The 18463-nt window shown below is 44.7% G+C and overlaps 2 protein-coding genes across 3 annotated transcripts in view; one reads left to right on the top strand and one right to left on the bottom strand.

Moving 5' to 3' along the window:
- Nucleotides 1-14776, bottom strand: part of FOS (Fos proto-oncogene, AP-1 transcription factor subunit) — a 30337-nt gene extending 15561 nt beyond the window's left edge. Inside the window, exon 1 of one of the 2 annotated variants that reach the window (XM_056552955.1) lies at nucleotides 14642-14776. Coding sequence is in view for 1 of the 2 variants with exons in the window: in XM_056552954.1 (XP_056408929.1) it covers nucleotides 14620-14621 (2 nt within the window). In the remaining variant the exon portion in view is untranslated. The other variant, XM_056552954.1, reaches the window with a different exon arrangement.
- A 91-nt stretch (nucleotides 14777-14867) lies between these two features.
- On the top strand, nucleotides 14868-17642 carry LOC130319654 (transmembrane emp24 domain-containing protein 10-like; the record flags this gene model as incomplete). Its single annotated transcript, XM_056552958.1, is given in 2 exon segments — nucleotides 14868-14906; nucleotides 17335-17642. A coding segment is annotated over 1 exon segment (234 nt), but the record flags the coding sequence as incomplete, so codon positions are not given.
- Nucleotides 17643-18463: the final 821 nt, after the last annotated feature.

The raw sequence follows: 18463 nt of genomic DNA, 5'->3' as shown, positions 1-18463 counted from the left end.
CAGTATATACCGTATACAGGGTGCTATCACTATCTTCCCTCACACACTATAGGGTCAGTATATATAGAATAAGGTCAGTATATATAGAATAAGGTCAGTATATATAGGATAAGGTCAGTATATATAATATATAGAATAAGGTCAGTATATACCGTATACAGGGTGCTATCACTATCTTCCCTCACACACTATAGGGTCAATATATATAGGATAAGGTCAGTATATATATATATAGAATAAGGTCAGCATATACCGTATACAGGGTGCTATCACTCTCTTCCCTCACACACTATAAGGTCAGTATATATAGGATAAGGTCAGTATATATAATATATAGAATAAGGTCAGTATATACCGTATACAGGGTGCTATCACTATCTTCCCTCACACACTATAGGGTCAGTATATATAGGATAAGGTCAGTATATATATATATATAGAATAAGGTCAGTATATATACCGTATACAGGGTGCTATCACTCTCTTCCCTCACATGACTAGGGGATCTGCTACTTGCTCTGTGACCCCTGTACCACCCTGCCACCCCATTCAATAACCACATTACAAACTCTTTGGTGGAAAAGGCCACAGCGGCCACATTTATTAAATAACCATATTAAAATAAAATAAATATATACTTTAACTTTACAATAACACAGAAACAGTCGGGTAAACATTACCCATTAACATTATAACCTTTACAAATCATAGTGCATAACATTGTAAACAGTTTTCCATTTCCTACCCCAAAGGTAAGGGGACCTGAAGGCAACCTGAGTTATTCCCCGGGCTCCTACTTTGCCCTTGGCCGTAAATCAACGACCCAAGGACACCCCCTTCAGAGCCCCCGTTTTTCCACCTCAACCGCTGAGGTGTCACCAGTGACTGGGGCACCGCCACCAGCCCTACCACACCATTCTGTTCACACCTCACTCCAATTCTCCATCAAGTGCCTCCAGGTCCCCCCCACTACCTGCCACGACGGCCTTGTGTGACTCCTCACACATGGCCGACCACCCACAACCCGACTGCTCTCACCACCACCTCCCTGATTTCCAGAACCCACAAATCCATCCCCAAGGGGTTCAGATGGACACCGTCAGCATCCATAAAATCCCAGGAAGGAGTCTCTAACTCCCGGTGGCGCACTACCAGGCCCCCATTCCGTGCCATGAAACGACCCACCACCCGATTGACCTTGGCCCTAGCTTTATTCAGGCGCACGACTGACCTCGCCTCCCTCCATTTGAAGCGCGCCACAATGTCAGACCAGACCACCACGATCCCGGGGAAGGACGACCATATCCGCAGCATGTCCAACTTTATATCCCTCATCAAGGCCCTGGCCGTCCGACCCCCAAGATCATTGCCGCCTAGGTGGACTACCAACACGTTGGGGGGCCTGTCCAACGCCACGAACATTTGCAAGAGAGGGAGCAATCCCGCCCACTGAAAACCCCCCCCCGACCAATCCACCGCACCTGCGCCTGTTCCCTGTCTAGGCCCAACTGCCTCCCGGCCGGGCGAACATTTTCGCTCGAGGCCCCACGCCTCACGTACGAATGTCCCACGATCCAGACCAAGCACGGCTGACCCCCTGTAAGACATAAACACGAAAACAACCTATTACTATTTCTGCCTTACTACACCAACATATATTTCCCAGAAAAACCCCAACAAAAAGAATCGCCCGCCCCCTTACAACAGCTGCGGGCACACATATAACCGGAACCTGTCAGATTCCCACCTACCAATCCTCCGTATCGCTTCAGGCCCCAAACCCCACCGGGATGCCTCCGTAGCCGCTCCTATCCGAAAGGAGTGCGAGCTGAACCCACCCGCATTCTTCCCCAGCTTTTCCAAGCAAAACCGAAAAACCTGCACGAATTGGTACCGGGACAAGGGGGCCACCCATCACTGTCCGAACCCCCAAGTACTCCCGAAAACATTGCACCGGACACATGAAACCGTCACCTAGCGCTGCCAACCGCACAGCGAATCCTCTCCCGAACTGGTCCGTCTTGGACCTGCGCACTTTACACACTAAAATAGAACCTTCTAAGCAAACATCCCCAAACAACAAACCTCCCTCCTTAATCTTACTAGGCGCGACCAGCTCCGAAGCCCGGAACGCCCCGAAAAACGCCAGCGAGAAAGCCAGCCGAAACAGCAGCACCTCAAAACCTGATGAACACACCAACCCCAAAACCGCCCCAATATCCACCAGCAGCTGAAAAGAAACGGGCCGCCTAGCATCACGCTGCACCACCCCTCTCCGAAAACCCCTGGCAGCTAAACGCACCCTGAACGATTTAGTGACATCAAAAAAACCCTGACACTTAAACCAAAACCCCAAAGACGCCATCCGGCGGCTCAGCCCCGACGGGGACACTCCGTCCCCAAACAATCTCCCAATATAAAACAAAACAGCCATTTCCCAATCCCCATCTCCCAAGCCCCCCAACTCGGCCACCAAAAGCTCCCACTCCTTCCAACTCTTACTATACCCCGCCCAGGTGCTATCACAGACCGACCGACGAATCAAGGCAAAGGCCGTCCTTAAACCACTTGCCATAACTCCTCCGGACAGGGGATCCCCCGTGACTCCGCCTCCGGCGCCAGCTCCCGAAACCTGTCCCACTGAAAACGAGAGAGAGAGAGTCAGCAATCTCATTACGGATCCCCGGGACATGCAAAGCCACAAACTGCGCGTTCAACAATAAGAAACTTAACACCAAACGCCACAATAGCCTCACCACCGGAGGCGATTTTGCCGTCTGTGCGTTCACTGCCTGCACCACTCCCAGGTTGTCACACCGGAAACAGATCTTCCGATTGCGCAACCGCTCCTCCCAAATCTCCACCGCCACTACAATTGGAAAAAGTTCCAAGAGCGCCAAGTTGCGCACCAATCCTTCCTCCCTCCATGCTATCGGCCATTCCCCCGCGCACCACTGACCTTGGAAGTAAGCGACGAAGCCACGGCTAGCCGACGCATCCGTGAACAGCTCCATGTCCCAGATGGACACCTGCCGTTCCATGATAATCGACCGCCCGTTATACCTGTCCAAGAATTCCAGCCAAATCCCCAAATCCGCCCGCAATTCCGCAGACAACCGCACAAAGTTATTCGGCCGCCGCACACCCGCCGTAGCACCCGCCAAACGCCTACAAATACCCGCCCCATGGGTATAATGCGGCATGCAAAATTGAGGCGGCCTAACAACGACTGCAAGTCCCTCAACTTAATCTTCCGAGTCCGCAACGCCCCCTCTATCGCCCCCTTCAAGTCCCGAAGCTTGTCCTCCGGCAGCCTACACTCGAAGGCCACCGTGTCAATGACAATGCCCAGGAATTTCAACGCCGTTGACGGCCCCTCCGTCTTGTCGGGTGCCAAAGGCACCCCGAAGCAGGTCGCCACCCTCTCCATCGTCTGCAGCAAAATCGCACATGTCGCCCTACCAGCGTGGCCCAAAAACAAATAATCGTCGAGGTAATGCAGGACCGAAAGGAACTTGAGCCTCCGACCGCACTACCCACTCTAAAAACGTGCTAAAAAACTCAAAAAACGAACAAGAAATAGAACAGCCCATAAGAAGGCAACGATCCACAAAAATGGTTTGGACCAGAAGGAGCCTAAACGCAGCCTCTATGTCTGTCTTTGCTAACAGCGCTCCCCTGCTGTACCGCCTCACCCACTCCACCGCCGCATCAAACGACGTGTACGACACAGCACATAGCGCCGGGTCAATACCGTCATTCACCGACTCCCCTTCAGGAAAGGAGAGGTGGTGGATGAGCCTGAACTTATTCGGCTCCTTTTTGGGAACTACCCCAAGCGGAGAGATCTTCAAATTCGGCAGCGGTGGGGCCGCAGATGGCCCCGCCATCCTACCCAGCTCAACTTCCTTAAACAACTTGGCCGTCACCACATCCGGGTGACCCAATGCCGACGTTAAGTTGCGTACTACCCCCAAGTCCCTAAACGGCGAACACGGAATACGAAAGCCCTCCGAAAATCCCACCCTCAGCAACTCCGCCACCCGCCTATTTGAGTACGCCTCTAGGAAAGGAAGCATCCTTTCCACCCTCACCGGCGTGACCCCCTTTTGCCTCAGCATCTCCCCTTCCCAAAGCACCGCGACAGACTATGGGCGCCTCCGCAACCGGAGCACTCATGACGAAATCTGCACGTCTCCTGCAAAAGATCCTGCAAAAGCAGCCCTATCCTGCAAAAGATACCGGACATCCCGCAGCAAAGAAGACAAACCCTCCCACAAACCCCCCCACCCCCAAGCAGTGGTCCACTCACCCAACCTCTCTGGGGCGGACGGCCCAGCGGTTGCCGCTCCTCTTTGACCACAGCGTGTCGCTCCTCCTCCGGATCTCTCCACGGACACCTCTTGACCCGACTCACCACCGGCCCGAGCGGCCGCTGGCGGCACCACCACACTGGCCACCGCAGGCTGCAGGTCATTACTGTCATCCCCGGCGACTTCTTCAGCAGCCGAGACAGGAGAGGCGCATCCTCCATCCCTCTCGTCCTCAGATACCTCCTCGCCTCCAAGTGCAGCCCTGGGGGCGGAGCTAACCTCCCGCACCCCCGTGTCTCCCGACCTGAAGTAGGATGTCTCCTGGGGGAAGGAGCCTGCCGGCGCCGCTCCCCCGCAGTCGCCACAGTGTGCACAGTGTCCCGGCCGCAGGCTCTCCCGGCCGCAGCAGTCTCCATACTCGCACCCCGCCGGGCCGCTGGTGACAAGCTTCTGTCCATTCCCGACCGCCGGGCCCTCCCAGTGCTCGGAGCCTCAGCAGTAGGACCGGCCGTCAGTAGCTCCGCCTCTCCCCTCCTGCTGCGTCTTCTTGCAGAGCTCCCCTGCTCTGCACGCGCCGGCTCCACCACTCCCCTCCCCAGCCCGAGATTCCTCCCGGCAGACTCACCGCTATCAGAGGTGGGGGCAGCAGCAGGCCTCACCGGAGGGTCCCTGGCGGGGCTCTCCTGCCGGCGCGGGGAGCGTGGGATCGTGTCGGGGCTCACCCGTGATGGCGTCCTGGACCTCCTCCCTCTTGTCCGCGGAGGCGCTGGGGCAGATGCCGACGTCCCCGCTGCATCACCATGGAGCTGCTGGTCCAGCCATCCCGTGCCTCTCCTCCGGAGCTCCTCTCTCACCCGCCGGATCGCCGCTTCCAAGTCCGCCATCGCAAACGTGAGTCCCGCAGCCTGGAGCAACTTCTTCCTCCGCGTCGTCAGGTGAAAAGGGTCCCCTTTCCGGTTCAGGCCTCCTTTTAACCCCTCCAACCCCTTCCTCAACTCCCCCTCCTCTATGCCCCCCCCCTCCCCCTGACCTGCCATTGACCCCTACTTTACTTTCCCGCTGCGCTGCCCCCTGTCATGTGCCCCCTCCTCTCCCACTTCGCTTCCGATATGGGGGCTTTCTCACTATAGGGTCAGTATATATAGAATAAGGTCAGTATATACCGTATACAGGGTGCTATCACTCTCTTCCCTCACACACTATAGGGTCAGTATATATAGGATAAGGTCAGTATATACCGTATACAGGGTGCTATCACTCTCTTCCCTCACACACTATAGGGTCAGTATATATAGAATAAGGTCAGTATATACCGTATACAGGGTGCTATCACTCTCTTCCCTCACACACTATAGGGTCAGTATATATAGAATAAGGTCAGTATATACCGTATACAGGGTGCTATCACTCTCTTCCCTCACACACTATAGGGTCAGTATATATAGTATAGGGTCAGTATATATACTATAGGGTCAGTATATACCGTGTACAGGGTGCTATCACTCTCTTCCCTCACACACTATAGGGTCAATAGAGATAGGATAAGGTCAGTATATATAGTAAAGGGTCAATATATATATATATATGTATAGATGATAAGGTCAGTATATATAGGATAAGGTCAGTATATACCGTATACAGGGTGCTATCACTCTCTTCCCTCACACACTATAGGGTCAGTATATATATATATATATATATATATAGAATAAGGTCAGTATATACCGTATACAGGATGCTATCACTCTCTTCCCTCAAACTCTATAGGGTCAGTATATATAGTATAGGGTCAGTATATATAGTATAGGGTCAGTATATACCGTATACAGGGTGCTATCACTCTCTTCCCTCACACACTATAGGGTCAGTATATATATATATATGTATATATATATATATATATATATAGAATAAGGTCAGTATATACCGTATACAGGGTGCTATCACTCTCTTCCCTCACACACTATAGGGTCATTAGATATAGGATACGGTCAGTATATATAGTATAGGGTCAATATATATAGTATAGGGTAAGTATATATAGAATAAGGTCAGTATATACCGTATAAAGGGTGCTATCACTCTCTTCCCTCACACACTATAGGGTCAGTATATATAGGATAAGGTCAGTATATATAGGATAGGGTCAGTATATACCGTATACAGGGTGCTATCACTCTCTTCCCTCACACACTATAGAGTCAGTATATATATATAAAGGATAAGGTCAGTATATACCGTATACAGGGTGCTATCACTCTCTTTCCTCACACACTATAGGATCAGTATATATATATAGAATAAGGGCAGTATATACCATATACAGGGTGCTATCACTCTCTTCCCTCACACACTATAGGGTCAGTATATATAGGATAAGGTCAGTATATATAGAATAAGGTCAGTATATATAGGGTAAGGTCGGTACATATAGGATAAGGTCAGTATATACAGTATACAGGGTACTATCACTCTCTTCACTCACACACTATAGGGTCAGTATATATAGGATAAGGTCAGTATATATAGAATACGGTCAGTATATATAGGATAAGGTCAGTATATACCGTATACAGGGTACTATCACTCTCTTCCCTCACACACTATAGGATCAGTACATATAGGATAAGGTCAGTATATATAGAATAAGGTCAGTATATATAGGATAAGGTCAGTATATATAGGATAATGTCAGTATATACTGTATACAGGGTGCTATCACTCTCTTCTCTCACACACTATAGGGTCAGTATATATAGAATAAGGTCAGTATTTATAGGATAAGGTCAGTGTATATAGGACAAGGTCAGTATATACCGTATACAGGGTGCTATCACTCTCTTCCCTCACACACTATAGGGTCAGTATATATAGGATAGGGTCAGTATATATATATATCTATATAGAATAAGGTCAGTATATACCGTGTACAGGGTGCTATCACTCTCTTCCCTCACACACTATAGGGTCAGTATATATAGGATAAGGTCAGTATATACCGTATACAGGGTGCTATCACTCTCTTCCCTCAAACACTATAGGGTCAGTATATATAGGATAAGGTCAGTATATACCATATACAGGGTGATATCACTCTCTTCCCTCACACACTATAGGGTCAGTATATATATATAGAATAAGGTCAGTATATACCGTGTACAGGGAGCTATCACTCTCTTCCCTCACACACTATAGGGTCAGTATATATAGGATAAGGTCAGTACATACCATATACAGGGTGATATCACTCTCTTCCCTCACACACTATATGGTCAGTATATCTAGGATAAGGTCAGTATATATAGTATAGGGTCAGTATATATAGAATAAGGTAAGTATATATAGTATAGGGTAAGTATATATAGGATAAGGTCAGTATATACCGTATACAGGGTGCTATAACTCTCTTCCCTCACACACTATAGGGTCAGTATATATAGAATAGAGTCAGTATATACTTTATAGGGTCAGTATATATAGGATAAGGTCAGTATATATAGGATAACGTCAGTATATATAGGATAAGGTCAGTATATACCGTATACAGGGTGCTATCACTCTCTTCCCTCACACACCATAGGGTCAATATATATAGTATAGGGTCAGTATATATAGGATAAGGTCAGTATATACCGTATACAGGGTGCTATCACTCTCTTCCCTCACACACTATAGGGTCAGTATATATAGAATAAGGTCAGTATATACGGTATACAGGGTGCTATCACTCTCTTCCCTCACACACTATAGGGTCAGTATATATATAGGATAAGGTCAGTATATACCGTATACAGGGTGCTATCACTCTCTTCCCTCACACACTATAGGGTCAGTATATATAGGATAAGGTCAGTACATATAGAATAAGGTCAGTATATATAGGATCAGTATATATATATATAGAATAAGGTCAGTATATACCGTATACAGGGTGCTATCACTCTCTTCCCTCACACACTATAGGGTCAGTATATATAGGATAAGGTCAGTATATACTGTATAGCGTCAGTATATATAGGATAAGGTCAGTATATACCGTATACAGGGTGCTATCACTCTCTTCCCTCACACACTATAGGGTCAGTATATATAGGATAAGGTCAGTATATATAGAATAAGGTCAGTATATATAGAATAAGGTCAGTATATATAGGATAAGGTCATTATATATATAGGATAAGGTCAGTATATATAGGATAAGGTCAGTATATACCGTATACAGGGTGCTATCACTCTCTTCCCTCACACACTATAGGGTCAGTATATATAGAATAAGGTCAGTATATATAGAATAAGGTCAGTATATATAGAATAAGGTCAGTATATAGAATAAGGTCAGTATATATAGGATAAGGTCAGTATATATAGAATAAGGTCAGTATATATAGGATAAGGTCAGTATATATATAGGATAAGGTCAGTATATATAGGATAAGGTCAGTATATACCGTATACAGGGTGCTATCACTCTCTTCCCTCACACACTATAGGGTCAGTATATATAGGATAAGGTCAGTATATATAGGATAAGGTCAGTATATATAAGATAAGGTCAGTATATACCGTATACAGGGTGCTATCACTCTCTTCCCTCACACACTATAGGGTCAGTATATATAGGATAAGGTCAGTATATATAGAATAAGGTCAGTATATATAGGATAAGGTCAGTATATATATATAGGATAAGGTCAGTATATATAGGATAAGGTCAGTATATACCGTATACAGGGTGCTATCACTCTCTTCCCTCACACACTATAGGGTCAGTATATATAGAATAAGGTCAGTATATATAGAATAAGGTCAGTATATATAGAATAAGGTCAGTATATATAGGATAAGGTCAGTACATATAGAATAAGGTCAGTATATATAGGATAAGGTCAGTATATATATAGGATAAGGTCAGTATATATAGGATAAGGTCAGTATATACCGTATACAGGGTGCTATCACTCTCTTCCCTCACACACTATAGGGTCAGTATATATATAGGATAAGGTCAGTATATATAGGATAAGGTCAGTATATATAGGATAAGGTCAGTATATACCGTATACAGGGTACTATCACTCTCTTCCCTCACACACTATAGGGTCAGTATATATAGGATAAGGTCAGTATATATAGGATAAGGTCAGTATATATAGGATAAGGTCAGTATATACCGTATACAGGGTGCTATCACTCTCTTCCCTCACACACTATAGGGTCAGTATATATAGGATAAGGTCAGTATATATAGGATAAGGTCAGTATATACCGTATACAGGGTGCTATCACTCTCTTCCCTCACACACTATAAGGTCAGTATATATAGGATAAGGTCAGTATATATAGGATAATGTCAGTATATACTGTATACAGGGTGCTATCACTCTCTTCTCTCACACACTATAGGGTCAGTATATATAGAATAAGGTCAGTATTTATAGGATAAGGTCAGTGTATATAGGACAAGGTCAGTATATACCGTATACAGGGTGCTATCACTCTCTTCCCTCACACACTATAGGGTCAGTATATATAGGATAGGGTCAGTATATATATATATCTATATAGAATAAGGTCAGTATATACCGTGTACAGGGTGCTATCACTCTCTTCCCTCACACACTATAGGGTCAGTATATATAGGATAAGGTCAGTATATACCGTATACAGGGTGCTATCACTCTCTTCCCTCAAACACTATAGGGTCAGTATATATAGGATAAGGTCAGTATATACCATATACAGGGTGATATCACTCTCTTCCCTCACACACTATAGGGTCAGTATATATATATAGAATAAGGTCAGTATATACCGTGTACAGGGAGCTATCACTCTCTTCCCTCACACACTATAGGGTCAGTATATATAGGATAAGGTCAGTACATACCATATACAGGGTGATATCACTCTCTTCCCTCACACACTATATGGTCAGTATATCTAGGATAAGGTCAGTGTATATATAGTATAGGGTCAGTATATATAGAATAAGGTAAGTATATATAGTATAGGGTAAGTATATATAGGATAAGGTCAGTATATACCGTATACAGGGTGCTATAACTCTCTTCCCTCACACACTATAGGGTCAGTATATATAGAATAGAGTCAGTATATACTTTATAGGGTCAGTATATATAGGATAAGGTCAGTATATATAGGATAACGTCAGTATATATAGGATAAGGTCAGTATATACCGTATACAGGGTGCTATCACTCTCTTCCCTCACACACTATAGGGTCAGTATATATAGGATAAGGTCAGTATATATAGAATAAGGTCAGTATATATAGGATAAAGTCAGTATATATAGGGTAAGGTCAGTATATACCGTATACAGGGTGCTATCACTCTCTTCCCTCACACACCATAGGGTCAATATATATAGTATAGGGTCAGTATATATAGGATAAGGTCAGTATATACCGTATACAGGGTGCTATCACTCTCTTCCCTCACACACTATAGGGTCAGTATATATAGGATAAGGTCAGTACATATAGAATAAGGTCAGTATATATAGGATCAGTATATATATATATAGAATAAGGTCAGTATATACCGTATACAGGGTGCTATCACTCTCTTCCCTCACACACTATAGGGTCAGTATATATAGGATAAGGTCAGTATATACTGTATAGCGTCAGTATATATAGGATAAGGTCAGTATATACCGTATACAGGGTGCTATCACTCTCTTCCCTCACACACTATAGGGTCAGTATATATAGGATAAGGTCAGTATATATAGAATAAGGTCAGTATATATAGAATAAGGTCAGTATATATAGGATAAGGTCAGTATATATATAGGATAAGGTCAGTATATATAGGATAAGGTCAGTATATACCGTATACAGGGTGCTATCACTCTCTTCCCTCACACACTATAGGGTCAGTATATATAGAATAAGGTCAGTATATATAGGATAAGGTCAGTATATATAGGATAAGGTCAGTATATACCGTATACAGGGTGCTATCACTCTCTTCCCTCACACACTATAGGGTCAGTATATATAGAATAAGGTCAGTATATATAGAATAAGGTCAGTATATATAGAATAAGGTCAGTATATAGAATAAGGTCAGTATATATAGGATAAGGTCAGTATATATAGAATAAGGTCAGTATATATAGGATAAGGTCAGTATATATATAGGATAAGGTCAGTATATATAGGATAAGGTCAGTATATACCGTATACAGGGTGCTATCACTCTCTTCCCTCACACACTATAGGGTCAGTATATATAGGATAAGGTCAGTATATATAGGATAAGGTCAGTATATATAAGATAAGGTCAGTATATACCGTATACAGGGTGCTATCACTCTCTTCCCTCACACACTATAGGGTCAGTATATATAGGATAAGGTCAGTATATATAGAATAAGGTCAGTATATATAGGATAAGGTCAGTATATATATATAGGATAAGGTCAGTATATATAGGATAAGGTCAGTATATACCGTATACAGGGTGCTATCACTCTCTTCCCTCACACACTATAGGGTCAGTATATATAGAATAAGGTCAGTATATATAGAATAAGGTCAGTATATATAGAATAAGGTCAGTATATATAGGATAAGGTCAGTACATATAGAATAAGGTCAGTATATATAGGATAAGGTCAGTATATATATAGGATAAGGTCAGTATATATAGGATAAGGTCAGTATATACCGTATACAGGGTGCTATCACTCTCTTCCCTCACACACTATAGGGTCAGTATATATATAGGATAAGGTCAGTATATATAGGATAAGGTCAGTATATATAGGATAAGGTCAGTATATACCGTATACAGGGTACTATCACTCTCTTCCCTCACACACTATAGGGTCAGTATATATAGGATAAGGTCAGTATATATAGGATAAGGTCAGTATATATAGGATAAGGTCAGTATATACCGTATACAGGGTGCTATCACTCTCTTCCCTCACACACTATAGGGTCAGTATATATAGGATAAGGTCAGTATATATAGGATAAGGTCAGTATATACCGTATACAGGGTGCTATCACTCTCTTCCCTCACACACTATAAGGTCAGTATATATAGGATAAGGTCAGTATATATAGAATAAGGTCAGTATATATAGGATAAGGTCAGTATATACCGTATACAGGGTGCTATCACTCTCTTCCCTCACACACTATAAGGTCAGTATATATAGGATAATGTCAGTATATATAGGATAAGGTCAGTATATATAGAATAAGGTCAGTATATATAGGATAAGGTCAGTATATATAATATATAGAATAAGGTCAGTATATACCGTATACAGGGTGCTATCACTATCTTCCCTCACACACTATAGGGTCAGTATATATAGGATAAGGTCAGTATATATAGGATAAGGTCAGTATATACCGTATACAGGGTGCTATCACTCTCTTCCCTCACACACTATAAGGTCAGTATATATATAGGATAAGGTCAGTATATATAGGATAAGGTCAGTATATACCGTATACAGGGTGCTATCACTCTCTTCCCTCACACACTATAAGGTCAGTATATATAGGATAAGGTCAGTATATATAATATATAGAATAAGGTCAGTATATACCGTATACAGGGTGCTATCACTCTCTTCCCTCACACACTATAGGGTCAGTATATATAGGATAAGGTCAGTATATATAGGATAAGGTCAGTATATACCGTATACAGGGTGCTATCACTCTCTTCCCTCACACACTATAGGGTCAGTATATATAGGATAAGGTCAGTATATACCGTATAAAGGGTGCTATCACTCTCTTCCCTCACACACTATAGGGTCAGTATATATAGGATAAGGTCAGTATATATAGGATAAGGTCAGTATATACCGTATACAGGGTGCTATCACTCTCTTCCCTCACACACTATAGGGTCAGTATATATAGGATAAGGTCAGTATATACCGTATACAGGGTGCTATCACTCTCTTCCCTCACACACTATAAGGTCAGTATATATAGGATAAGGTCAGTATATATAATATATAGAATAAGGTCAGTATATACCGTATACAGGGTGCTATCACTCTCTTCCCTCACACACTATAGGGTCAGTATATATAGGATAAGGTCAGTATATATAGGATAAGGTCAGTATATACCGTATACAGGGTGCTATCACTCTCTTCCCTCACACACTATAGGGTCAGTATATATAGGATAAGGTCAGTATATACCGTATAAAGGGTGCTATCACTCTCTTCCCTCACACACTATAGGGTCAGTATATATAGGATAAGGTCAGTATATATAGGATAAGGTCAGTATATACCGTATACAGGGTGCTATCACTCTCTTCCCTCACACACTATAGGGTCAGTATATATAGGATAAGGTCAGTATATACCGTATACAGGGTGCTATCACTCTCTTCCCTCACACACTATAGGGTCAGTATATATAGGATAAGGTCAGTATATACCGTATAAAGGGTGCTATCACTCTCTTCCCTCACACACTATAGGGTCAGTATATATAGGATAAGGTCAGTATATATAGGATAAGGTCAGTATATACCGTATACAGGGTGCTATCACTCTCTTCCCTCACACACTATAGGGTCAGTATATATAGGATAAGGTCAGTATATACCGTATACAGGGTGCTATCACTCTCTTCCCTCACACACTATAGGGTCAGTATATATAGGATAAGGTCAGTATATATAGGATAAGGTCAGTATATACCGTATACAGGGTGCTATCACTCTCTTCCCTCACACACTATAAGGTCAGTATATATAGGATAAGGTCAGTATATATATATATAGAATAAGGTCAGTATATACCGTATACAGGGTGCTATCACTCTCTTCCCTCACACACTATAGGGTCAGTATATATAGGATAAGGTCAGTATATACCGTATACAGGGTGCTATCACTCTCTTCCCTCACACACTATAGGGTCAGTATATATAGGATAAGGTCAGTATATATAGGATAAGGTCAGTATATATAGAATAAGGTCAGTATATATAGGATAAGGTCAGTATATATAGGATAAGGTCAGTATATACCGTATACAGGGTGCTATCACTCTCTTCCCTCACACACTATAGGGTCAGTATATATAGGATAAGGTCAGTATATATAGGATAAGGTCAGTATATACCGTATACAGGGTGCTATCACTCTCTTCCCTCACACACTATAAGGTCAGTATATATAGGATAAGGTCAGTATATATAGGATAAGGTCAGTATATATAGGATAAGGTCAGTATATACCGTATACAGGGTGCTATCACTCTCTTCCCTCACACTCTGTGACAAACATTTGGGGCTGGCTTTGGTTACCATGGAAAGGAGCGGGAGAACTGCCAACCAATCAGCGCGCTGTTACTACAGGCAGAAACAACTGCTCCGTGTTTCCATAGTAACAAAATATTTAGTGTGACGAGCTATATTTATGGGCAGGGGAGTGACGTCAGAGAGCGTCTCCGAGGGAACAGGCTGCCTTCTCGTCAAGAGCAGATAAAGATCACGTGATTCCCCGCCCACCGACCGTGACGTTGGGTAAGTGGGCGGTCCTTGATATTCGGTCGAACGCCTACGACCTCTAGTGAGTTCAGAGCCCGGCAGCGAAACATGATGGGATTAGATACTTGTCTGCAGAGTGTATCACATGATGGGATTAGATACTTGTCTGCAGAGTGTATCACATGATGGGATTAGATACTTGTCTGCAGAGTGTATCACATGATGGGATTAGATACTTGTCTACAGACTGTATCACATGATGGGATTAGATACTTGTCTGCAGAGTGTATCACATGATGGGATTAGATACTTGTCTGCAGAGTGTATCACATGATGGGATTAGATACTTGTCTGCAGAGTGTATCACATGATGGGATTAGATACTTGTCTGCAGAGTGTATCACATGATGGGATTAGATACTTGTCTGCAGAGTGTATCACATGATGGGATTAGATACTTGTCTGCAGAGTGTATCACATGATGGGATTAGATACTTGTCTGCAGAGTGTATCACATGATGGGATTAGATACTTGTCTGCAGAGTGTATCACATGATGGGATTAGATACTTGTCTGCAGAGTGTATCACATGATGGGATTAGATACTTGTCTGCAGAGTGTATCACATGATGGGATTAGATACTTGTCTGCAGAGTGTATCACATGATGGGATTAGATACTTGTCTACAGACTGTATCACATGATGGGATTAGATACTTGTCTGCAGACTGTATCACATGATGGGATTAGATACTTGTCTGCAGAGTGTATCACATGATGGGATTAGATACTTGTCTGCTGAGTGTATCACATGATGGGATTAGATACTTGTCTGCAGAGTGTATCACATGATGGGATTAGATACTTGTCTGCTGAGTGTATCACATGATGGGATTAGATACTTGTCTGCTGAGTGTATCACATGATGGGATTAGATACTTGTCTGCAGAGTGTATCACATGATGGGATTAGATACTTGTCTGCAGAGTGTATCACATGATGGGATTAGATACTTGTCTGCAGAGTGTATCACATGATGGGATTAGATACTTGTCTGCAGAGTGTATCACATGATGGGATTAGATACTTGTCTGCTGAGTGTATCACATGATGGGATTAGATACTTGTCTGCAGAGTGTATCACATGATGGGATTAGATACTTGTCTGCAGAGTGTATCACATGATGGGATTAGATACTTGTCTGCAGAGTGTATCACATGATGGGATTAGATACTTGTCTGCAGAGTGTATCACATGATGGGATTAGATACTTGTCTGCAGAGTGTATCACATGATGGGATTAGATACTTGTCTGCAGAGTGTATCACATGATGGGATTAGATACTTGTCTGCAGAGTGTATCACATGATGGGATTAGATACTTGTCTGCAGAGTGTATCACATGATGGGATTAGATACTTGTCTGCAGAGTGTATCACATGATGGGATTAGATACTTGTCTGCAGAGTGTATCACATGATGGGATTAGATACTTGTCTGCAGAGTGTATCACATGATGGGATTAGATACTTGTCTGCAGAGTGTATCACATGATGGGATTAGATACTTGTCTACAGACTGTATCACATGATGGGATTAGATACTTGTCTGCAGAGTGTATCACATGATGGGATTAGATACTTGTCTGCAGAGTGTATCACATGATGGGATTAGATACTTGTCTGCAGAGTGTATCACATGATGGGATTAGATACTTGTCTGCAGAGTGTATCACATGATGGGATTAGATACTTGTCTGCAGAGTGTATCACATGATGGGATTAGATACTTGTCTACAGAGTGTATCACATGATGGGATTAGATACTTGTCTGCAGACTGTATCACATGATGGGATTAGATACTTGTCTGCAGACTGTATCACATGATGGGATTAGATACTTGTCTGCAGACTGTATCACATTATAAGATTAGATACACAGTTCTGCAGACTGTATCACATAAGATTAGATACACAGTTCTACAGACTGTATCGCATTATAAGATTAAATACACAGTTCTGCAGACTGTATCGCATTATATGATTAGATACACAGTTCTGCAGACTGTATCGCATTATAAGATTAGATACACAGTTCTACAGACTGTATCGCATTATATGATTAAATACACAGTTCTGCAGACTGTATCACATTATAAGATTAGATACACAGTTTTGCAGTCTGTATCGCATTATAAGATTAAATACACAGTTCTGCAGACTGTATCGCATTATAAGATTAAATACACAGTTCTGCAGACTGTATCGCATTATATGATTAGATACACAGTTCTGCCGACTGTATTACATGATGGGATTAGATACACAGCTCAGCAGTGCGGATAGGAGTTACTTCCAGCCCAGCACATAAATGCTGCAGAGACATGCTGGGAGTTGTAGTTGGGCTACACAATGATGGCGGTGGAGCTCCGGCTCCGTCCTCCTCTTCGGGATAGGATGGCTATGTACACCGATCCATACTGAGCGTCTTCTCCCCAATCGGACTCCAGGAAAATGGCGGCGGCTCCGGTCAAGTGACCGTTTTCGGCCAATCAGCGGCCTCCACCTCATAGGCGCCTGGCGGATGTGCTGTGCTCGTCCGCTGGGGGGCAGTGTGCGCTCTGTTGTGTCCATGGCTGCCCGGCTGCCGCTCCTCCTGCTCCCGCTGCTGCTGCTCTGCGGCCCCGCGCGCCCCATCTCCTTCCAGCTGCCGCCCAATGGCCGCAAGTGTCTGAGGGAGGAGATTCACAAGGACGTGCTGGTCACCGGGGAGTACGACGTGTCCGAGCCGCACGGGCAGGGCCAGGTCCGCCTCAAGGTGAGAACCGGACAGGGGGGGGGGGGGGAGAGAGAGAGAGGAGAGGGGGGGGGGGAGAGAGAGAGAGGAGAGGGGGGGGGAGAGAGAGAGAGGAGAGGGGGGGGGAGAGAGAGAGAGGAGAGGGGGGGGAGAGAGAGAGAGAGGAGAGGGGGGGGGGAGAGAGAGAGAGGAGAGGGGGGGGGGGAGAGAGAGAGAGGAGAGGGGGGGGGGAGAGAGAGAGAGGAGAGGGGGGGGGGGGAGAGAGAGGAGAGGGGGGGGGAGAGAGAGAGGAGAGGGGGGGGGAGAGAGAGAGAGAGGAGAGGGGGGGGAGAGAGAGAGAGGAGAGGGGGGGGGAGAGAGAGAGGAGAGGGGGGGGGAGAGAGAGAGAGGAGAGGGGGGGGGAGAGAGAGAGAGGAGAGGGGGGGGGAGAGAGAGAGAGGAGAGGGGGGGGAGAGAGAGGAGAGGGGGGGGAGAGAGAGGAGAGGGGGGGAGAGAGAGAGAGGGGGGGAGAGAGAGGAGAGGGGGGGGGAGAGAGAGAGAGGAGAGGGGGGGGGAGAGAGAGAGAGGAGAGGGGGGGGAGAGAGAGAGAGGAGAGGGGGGGGGGAGAGAGAGAGAGGAGAGGGGGGGGGAGAGAGAGAGAGGAGAGGGGGGGGGAGAGAGAGGAGAGGGGGGGGGGAGAGAGAGAGAGGAGAGGGGGGGGGGGAGAGAGAGAGAGGAGAGGGGGGGGGGAGAGAGAGAGGAGAGGGGGGGGGAGAGAGAGAGAGGAGAGGGGGGGGGGGGAGAGAGAGGAGAGGGGGGGGGGGAGAGAGAGGAGAGGGGGGGGGAGAGAGAGAGAGAGGAGA

The sequence above is a fragment of the Hyla sarda genome, unplaced genomic scaffold, assembly GCF_029499605.1.
Source record: "Hyla sarda isolate aHylSar1 unplaced genomic scaffold, aHylSar1.hap1 scaffold_2148, whole genome shotgun sequence".
Taxonomy (NCBI): domain Eukaryota; kingdom Metazoa; phylum Chordata; class Amphibia; order Anura; family Hylidae; genus Hyla; species Hyla sarda.
The sequence above is the reverse complement of the archived record's forward strand: the minus strand, read 5'-3'. Positions and strand labels throughout refer to the sequence as shown.